We start from the raw sequence: 9156 nt of genomic DNA on the forward strand, positions 1-9156 counted from the left end.
TATGAGATACTTCCAATGAAAACTAATCGCTTTCCAAATTTGCAGATTTTTAGAAACAATTGACACATTCTTTCGTGATGTTTACAGCGATTTGACGAATCTTCATCCGACAAATATGTTATAACTTTATCAAATGAGCGCCTACATCAAAACTTATTACAGATTACGAAAGTAAACAAAATTTCACGAAAGATTCAATCAACATAAACTGAATATACTAGAATTTGATGATTTGACTATTATTGGAATACGTTGAAGGTTCTTTCGTGACGTTACAAAGATTCGTCAAATCATTGTAACGTCACGAAAGAATGTGTCAATTGATTATTTGGCATGGAACCCATTTATACCTCTTAAGGCTCCACAAGCTGCACCAAACGTTCATAATCGATCACCCCTATTTATTGGTGAAACAATTTAATCTTACTTTATTGCCATCAATAAAAATCGTTTATCACAAGTGACCAACAGTACCAAATGATTTTCCAATTCATCGTCTAGCTCAGCTATGGCGATTAGCTCAATTCAGTCGTAAGACAGCGAACAATGATTCTACAGCTTATCAGTGCACTAGTGCTACTTCAAATAGCCTACGGTAGGTATCACCTGTAAATCATATAAAACCATAAAGCTTACATGTAGTCATCGGTCTTGCTCCAAAGCTGCTCCGGCAGACAAAGATCTGTCGAGAATAGTCAACGGCACGGATGCGTCTATCAATGACTACCCTTTTATGATATCTCTGAGAAGCAGCTCAGGTCGTCATTCTTGCGGTGGAAGTATCCTGAACGAGAGATGGATTCTAACCGCTGCTCATTGCGTCAACTACTACACAACGCCTTTGGTGCAATCTGTCCAGATTGGTAGGACGGATGTTTCCATTGAGATCGACGAATCCGTGTACTTTATCGAAGATGTGGTCATACATCCCTACTACAATCCGTCCAACAGTTATATCTTTGATGTGGCTTTAATAAAGCTGAAGAAATCGTTGGTATTCGGTGCAACGATCCAACCGGTTCAGCTACCGAAAAAATACGACGAGGTCGATGAGACCGATTTGGCAGTGACCCTGATCGGGTGGGGTCGAATCGAATCGGATGGCATTCTACCAACTACCCTGCAAAAAGTAGATTACTTTGTGGTTCCTAATGCGAAGTGCAACGATTTTCACTCAAACCACATCTATCCGAATCACATTTGTGCAGCCATTCCGGAAGGTGGGAAGGGCCAGTGCAGTGTAAGTATCATGACGCCTGTAAAGTGAAAAAAAGGATATTAATTCTTTTGAATTTAGGGAGATTCTGGAGGGCCACTGTTACATAATGGAGTCCAAGTTGGCATCGTGTCGTGGAGTATTAAGCCATGCGCAATTGCACCTTTTCCAGGAGTGCTAACCAAGGTGTCTTACTTCATTGACTTTATTCAAGAGAATATCGGATTTGGATAGCTTCTCAGTGGTTTGAGTTGCGTCTCGCTGTAATAAAACTCTTATCAATTCTGAAATATATTCCATTTTAAATAACACCAATCGAAGCTACGCGTATTCTCCACTTAGACCGAAAACTTTGATAACAACTTATAAAAGAGCCGTTCCAGAATCAACAGGTAACCAGAGTCATGCGAGTACACATCAGTATTAAACCTCGTCTTGTATTCCACGTGCCATGGACATTCACAGTCCACATTCGCATGTCTGTCCTAAATTTTATGAGCTTTTCTTCCCCACACAGGGCAAACTTTCGACTATGGGTGGTAACCAGCAGTGCTGCCAAGGAAAACTTTTACACTTACCTTATTGCTTCCTAGCGTAGCATCGCGTCGCTGCAACTGGTACTAAATGAACTCAAATTACATTTCCGACAGAGACAGATTTGCGATAGGTTGCTGCTTGCTGGCGTCGTTTGTTGAACATAAGCGAGATAACTTTTCAAACGATAGAAACGATTCGCTTCGCGCGGCAAACTGTTGGACTGAGCAATGATAAAGTACACATTCTTTGGGTATAATGAAAAAAAAAATCTCTTCAAGCTACTATAGTAACCACACCAAGTTGAGCTTTGGAAAACTACCGGCAAGACTTTCTGTTGAAAAGAATTGTATAATTCGATAGATTCTCGATAGCAACTGGAAAGATAAAGTGAAACTTTTTAATCGAATTTTCGAGATGCTTGTCGACTCGGTAGATATTGACTTCTTAGTGTCGATCGAAGGTGGCTTTGAACGGTGTGATGACGGGTATCTTCTGTTGGCGCCTCGTAAGAACAACTTGTAAATAATGTAATGATGAAAAGTATCAGATATGTGCGATGTTCTGTAATTTTTGTACTATTTTTTTCCATACGTTTATTTGACACGGCATTTGCAAAAGCTTTTTACGCCAGTTTCTTTTTTTACATAGCACGTTACAAAAATCCTTAAGACTAATTTTAACTATACTAGTAATTTGTCTAAAACTAACACTGAAATCACTTTATTGTTTGCTTTTTTCCATACATTTGTTATATTTCATAATGATCTAGTATTTTCGGGTGTATTTATTTACTTTTTTTCTGTTATTGTCTAAATTTAAAAACTGAATATTCTAGGACACTTTAATTGATGAATGATTAGCCTTGGATGAGAGTATGAGGAGATGAATTTAATTAAATTTTGACAGACGCTGTTTTTAGAAAATGATAGATAAGTTCCATGTATAGAGGATCGCGATACGCCAGGATGTCTCTAACAGGAACATGGATTGGTCTTCCTCGGACTTGTAAAGAATCTACTAATTGTGATCTGGCTTCACGATATTCAGTGCAGGACCAAACAACATGCTCAATGTCATGGTAACCCTCTCCACAAGCACAATGATTACCCTCAGCGAGCCCAATACGACGGAGATGCGCATCTAAAGTATAATGATTGGACATGAGCCTTGACATCACACGGATGAAGTCCCGACTTACATCCAATCCTTTGAACCATGCCTTCGTTGATACTTTAGGGATAATTGAGTGTAGCCATCGTCCCATATCTCCATTGTCCCAAGATGTTTGCCAACTAGCAAGTGTCCTCTGTCGAGAAGCGTATAAAATTCATTGTAAGCGATGGGTCTTTCATATATTTCACCATCTAGTGCACCAATTTTGGCTAAATTATCAGCTTATTATTATTATCATTTCCCGCAATAGAGCAATGGGCGAGGAGCCACACTAGGGTAAATTTATAACATTTTCTTGTTAGGTTACTCAGAGATTCTCGTATCTTCCCCAAAAAGAATGGATCTTGATTATCAATCCTCTTTGAGCGTAGAGCTGCAATTGTGCTGAGACTATCAGTGAGGATAAAGTAATGGTTCGAGGGTAAAGTATTAATTATTTGCAAACTATAGTGAACTGCTGCTAGTTCCGCTATATAAACAGAGGCGGGTTCTGCAAGTTTGAGAGAAATTGAAAAATTATTGTTGAAAATACCGAAACCAGTGGCCTCACTGATTCGTGGCCCATCAGTGTAAAACATTTTAAGGCAGTCTATGTGTTGATATTTACTTGTGAATATTTTAGGGATCTCCTGCGAGCGTAGATGATCCGGAATTCCACGAATCTCTGATTGCATGGACGTGTCGAAGAATAAAGTGGATTCAGGAGTATCTAGTATATTGACGTATGTGGGAACATACCTAGCAGGCGTTATTTCTTGTGACATTTGATTGAAATACACTGTCATGAATCTGGTTTGGGGTTGAAGCTCAACAAGTCTTTCAAGTTTCCCGCTAGTACTTCAAGACTCATCGTATGGGTCGACTGCATGCAACCTAGGGCAATTCGTAAACAACGATACTGTATCCGTTCCAGTTTAATAATGTGAGTGTTCGCAGCTGAACGGAAACAGATGCACCCATATTCCATTACTGAAAGTATTGTTGTTTGATACAATCTTATCATGTCACTTGGATGAGAACCCCACCATGATCCAGTTATTGTTCGCAGAAAATTTATCCTTCGTTGGCATTTCGTTATTAGATACCTAATGTGGGCTCCCCATGTGCCTTTTGAATCGAACCAAATTCCAAGGTATTTAAAAGTCAGGACTTGGGCTATCGTTCTACCAACCAACTGAAGCTGAAGCTGAGCCGGATCACGCTTCCTTGAGAAAACGACCAAGTCTGTTTTCTCCGTAGAGAAATCGATGCCCAGTTTTAAAGCCCAAATTGATAAATTATCCAAGCTATCTTGCAATGGTTGTTGTAAATTTATAGCTTTTGGTCCTGTGGCAGAAACCACCCCATCATCTGCAAGTTGTCTTAGAGTGCATGGGCTGACAATACAATTATCAATGTCATTCACGTAAAAATTATAGAGAAGGGGACTTAGACAAGAGCCTTGTGGGAGGCCCATGTAACTTATTCTGAGTGTCGCCAAATCGCCATATGAAAAATGCATGTGCTTTTCTGACAATAAATTGTATAAATAATTATTTAATATCGGTGAAAGACCACATTGATGTAGCTTCTCCGAGAGAACATCAATAGAAACTGAGTCGAATGCTCCTTTTATGTCTAAGAACACAGACGCCATTTGTTCTTTTCTTGCGTAAGCGAGTTGGATTTCTGACGAAAGTAGCGCCAGGCAATCATTCGTTCCCTTTCCTCTCCGAAAACCAAACTGGGTATCTGAGAGCAAGCCGTTCGCCTCAACCCAATTGTCGAGACGTCGTAGGATAATTTTTTCCAACAATTTCCTGATGCAGGATAGCATTGCAATCGGTCGATACGAGTTATGATCGGAGGCTGGTTTTCCCGGTTTTGGAATGGCGATAACTCTCACTTGTCTCCAGTCACGCGGGACAATATTCTGCTCAAGAAACTTGTTGAATAAATTCAACAAGCGTCTTTTTGCTAGGTCAGGCAGATTCTTCACCAAGTTGAATTTAATTCTGTCTAGTCCCGGAGCATTATTGTTGCATGAGAGGAGTGCAATTGAAAATTCCATCATTGTCAAAGGCGAATCTATGGAATCGTTACTTGTGGGAGCATCGCGAATGATTTTCTGCGCAGGAGCAGAATCTGGACAAATTTTCTTGGCAAAATTAAATATCCAGCGATTCGAAAAATCTTCGCTTTCATTAGTCACGTTTCGATTCCTCATTCTTCTGGCTGTGTTCCAAAGAGTACTCATTGATGTTTCTCTTGACAAGCCATCAACGAAGCGTCTCCAATAACTAGACTTTTTGGCACGACGTATACTGTCAAATTTGTTTTGCAAAATGAAATAATTTTCAAAGTTCTCACGTATACCCCCTTTCTGTTTCATAATTTCTTTGTAGGCAACTTGTTTAGCTTCATATGCATCAGAGCACTCTTTGTCCCACCAAGGATTAGGGGGCCGTCTATTTATTGTCATTCCAGGATTGCATTTCGTTTGGGATTGTTCTGCTGCTTCAATAATTAAACCCGCTAGGAATTCATATTCTTCGGTAGGGGGTAGCTCTTCTGTCGAAGCAAGAGAAGTGGAAATTAATGTTTCGTATGTTTTCCAATCAATATTTCGTGTTAAGTCATAAGGAACATTGATTGAATTCGTAAGGCCTAATTCACTGTTAATTGAAACAACGATTGGCAAATGATCGCTACCGTGAGGGTCAGGTACAACCTTCCACGTGCAATCTAACCGAAGTGATGTCGAGCACAGAGATAGATCTAATGTACTTGGACGTGCAGGAGGTCTGGGGATGCGTGTTGTTTCGCCAGTATTTAAAACTGTCATATTAAATTCGTCACAAACATTGTATATCAAAGAGGATCGATTATCATTGTAGAGGGAACCCCACAATACTCCGTGCGAGTTGAAGTCTCCCAGTATCAGACGCGGAGCAGCCATGGATTCCACTACCTCAAAAATTTGACGTTGTCCAATTTGAACTTTGGGAGGTATATATATATATATATATATATATATATATATATATATATATATATAGAAGCGATAGACATGTCTTTGCCTTTAATGTTCGTTTGGACAGCAACAGCCTCAATGCCCGCAAACAAGGGGATGTTAATTCTATAGAAAGAATAGCACTTTTTAATTCCTAGAAGCACTCCTCCATACGGGGTGTCTCGGTCTAGGCGAATAATGTTGAAATCATTTAAGTTGAAATTAATGTTTGAGGTAAGCCATGTTTCACATAGAGCAAAAGCATCGCATTTTAAATTATGCAGTAAAATTTTTAAGGAATCAATTTTTGGTATGATACTTCTGCAATTCCACTGTAAAACAGTGATGGAGTCTTTCACCTTAGGAGTTGAATTAACCATTGAAGGATATAATTGCTGCAAGGATGGGCCATTGAGCAATCAGCTGCTCTAAAAATGTTCTAATTGTTGGGAGGAAAGCTGAAAGTATACTCTTTAGTGGTTCAGAAATATTGAATGCTTTAAAAATCCAATCAACAATTTCAGAAAATTTCAGTAATCCTACCCCCGGCTGAGGCTCAGAGGAAGTCGAAATTTTATTATTTCCAGTAATGGTGTTCTGTTTGGATTGTACGTTCCCAAAACCGGGCGGAATTGATTTCGGTTTTGAATCGGAATTTTTCGGTTTTGGGCGCAGTTTATCTATTGGTGGAGAAATTTTAAGGCCCTTTCTTGGTAGCTTGGGATAAGAATACTGTTTTCTTTTTCTGGAATTTCCGGGTAAAACAAATGATGTACCTTCGCACGCTCCATCAGAGTCAGACTGTTCCGAAAATAGAGATGTGTAAGTGTTTTCTAAGAAGATGGGTTTGGAGGTAGCTTTTTTCAACATTTCTGCATAGGGGCGCTTAGACCTCTCCTTCAAGGATCGTTTAATTTTATCCTCGCGCAATTTATAAATGGGGCATGCAGAGAGCTCATGCGAGTTTTGTCCGCACATTAAACATTTTTCTGAATTTTCATTGCATGTATCCTCTTGATGAGAACCCCCACATTTGCCACACCGTGCCTTATTGGAACAGTAAGTGGATGTGTGGCCAAGCTGTTTACAATTAAAGCAATTCATTACACGAGGGATAAAAAGGCGAACAGGGAGACGAATCTTATCGATAATGACATAGTTGGGCAGCGCAGACCCAGCGAAAGTCACTCGAAACGAGTCAGACAGTCGATAAACTTTTTTATCTCCTTCGTGTGATACTGAATGCAATTGCTTGCATTCAAGTATCTTTACGTCTTTAAGTATGGTGTCTTTGAAACGACCAACCCCATGCTTAACTAAGTCATCAACAGTCAAACTCGATTCTGTGATGACCCCATCAATTTCAATTTCCTTTGAAGGAATATACGCTCTATACTCACGCGTAAAAAGCTCGCAAGAAGCAATTGCATTGGCTTGTTTGAGACTACCAACGACAATGCGTATTTTATCTTTATTAACTTTGACGATCTCTTTTACATCCGAGAATCGCGAAGTCAAATCTTTCGAAATTTGAATGATATTTAGCGCCTTTACTTTACGCCTAATAAATACAATCCATGGTTCCGTTGACGACTCTGGGTAAATTTTAATTCTAATCGGGTTTACATTTTCAGCAGAAGGCTTAGGGGGAGGGTCTGTTACTCGTTCTCCCATCTCATCATCCATTTTACCTAGCAAGAAAAACTATCACAAAAAGGAATGAAAAATATACCTGTTATACCGGTAGAACACACCTCACTCGGTGCCCGTTGTTTGACAATGTGACACTTGCTGTCCTTTTTCGTCGCGTTGCTTCTTCAGTAGAGAAATAGGCCTACCTGCAACACTTCAAAACTCTCTCCGGTTAAGCTGCTCGTCGGTATCACCACCACAAGCACGCTCTCTCCGTTTCCACCACCGCGGTAGACAAATGTGGCTACCTGTGGCTTGCTGCGAAAATCCCACTGTCGATGCGGCACTTTTCGGTGCCACTTGTTTTCCTTATTCGTCGTACCACTTCTGCGGTAGACAAATAGAGCGAATGGGTCTACCTGTGACGCTTCCCCTCTCGTCGATTAGAATTGCCCGACGACACCAATACAATATATTTTTTCTGTGTGTACAGGCACGATCACTGTCGATTTCTGCCACCGCGGTAGGCAAATTTGTCTACCCGCGGTTTGCTGTCAAAACACCACTTGTCGAGGATGCCGTTGACCACGCCTTCGACGTATCAACTGTCGACTCACACTTAACAAACTGATCTCTCTCTCTCTCTCTCTCTCTCTCTCTCTCTCTCTCTCTCTCTCTCCACAAAAACGCATACAGCGTCTCGCACTCCGTCACTCTCTCGAGAACAAAACCTTCCACCTGGAGGCACAACCGTTTCGGCCGGTTGCAAAAACTGTTATGAATTTTTGTACTATAATATTGATTGCCAAGGTGTAACACGAATTTAGTAATATATCATGCAATGAATTTAGATACGTGGCTCAGTAATATTAATATAGGGTTACTGCGCCCTAATTCATCTTAGCACCTCTATTCATCCCACCCATTTGAACACATTGGTTAGAGCAGTGTCTGCTATCTCTATTCAACGCATTAGCTCAAATGGTGAGATGAATAAGGGTGCGTTGTACTCGAATTTTCGCTTCGCTCTAACGCGAGTACTTTACATTTTCCAAGCCAGATTTTTTATTGATTCTTCAGAACAAAGCAAAAATGTTGATACCTATTTAAGCGCAATCCAATCAGTGTAAGCCGAGTTATCAGCGAAATATTTTTCGAAATCACTGGGCACGGTTGTTCTAGAAACGCCTTTGTTTGGCGACACGTTTGTAGATTTCTCCAATAATTGCGGTGCTCGGACGAAGCCCAGGACGGTATTTTTTCCCTTATTTAACTTGTCGAAATTGGCAGCGCGGGCTCAGGACAAACGAAGTCAATCGCTGAACCTGCCCTGGCCAATTCGTCAGCCGATTCATTTCCAGTAATATCGGAATGTCCGGGCACCCAGACAAAGTAGATAGTCTTAACAATGCTTAGTTCTTCGATTTGGGTTCGGCACGCGATCACTAGCTTGGACCGTGATTTGTCTGAGCTAAGGGCCTTGATTGCACCCTGACTATCGGAGCAGAAGTTTATAACTCTGCTGGACAAACTCGGTTGAAGGGCCGATTGCACCCCGCACATAATCACAAAGATTTCTGCTTGGAATACAGTACAGTATCTACTT

At 40.5% G+C, this 9156-nt stretch overlaps 1 protein-coding gene across 1 annotated transcript; it reads left to right on the top strand.

Annotated features, from left to right (window-relative positions):
• Nucleotides 1-490: 490 nt before the first annotated feature.
• Nucleotides 491-1522, top strand: LOC131690609 (chymotrypsin-2-like). The gene is made up of 3 exons (XM_058976512.1): nucleotides 491-595; nucleotides 663-1240; nucleotides 1298-1522. Exons 1-3 carry the CDS (start codon nucleotides 547-549, stop codon nucleotides 1448-1450), a joined length of 780 nt encoding a protein of 259 aa, XP_058832495.1. The 5' UTR covers nucleotides 491-546; the 3' UTR covers nucleotides 1451-1522.
• Nucleotides 1523-9156: the final 7634 nt, after the last annotated feature.

This window comes from Topomyia yanbarensis, chromosome 3 (genome assembly GCF_030247195.1).
Source record: "Topomyia yanbarensis strain Yona2022 chromosome 3, ASM3024719v1, whole genome shotgun sequence".
Classification (NCBI taxonomy): Eukaryota; Metazoa; Arthropoda; class Insecta; order Diptera; family Culicidae; genus Topomyia; species Topomyia yanbarensis.

Bases quoted from the DNA above. Each gene is read 5' to 3' on its own strand.
- LOC131690609 (XM_058976512.1), top strand. From the start codon at position 547: ATGATTCTACAGCTTATCAGTGCACTAGTGCTACTTCAAATAGCCTAC. The intron at 596-662 runs GTAGGTATCACC...CTTGCTCCAAAG, and splicing joins GCTACTTCAAATAGCCTACG to CTGCTCCGGCAGACAAAGAT. The intron at 1,241-1,297 runs GTAAGTATCATG...TTTTGAATTTAG, and splicing joins GTGGGAAGGGCCAGTGCAGT to GGAGATTCTGGAGGGCCACT.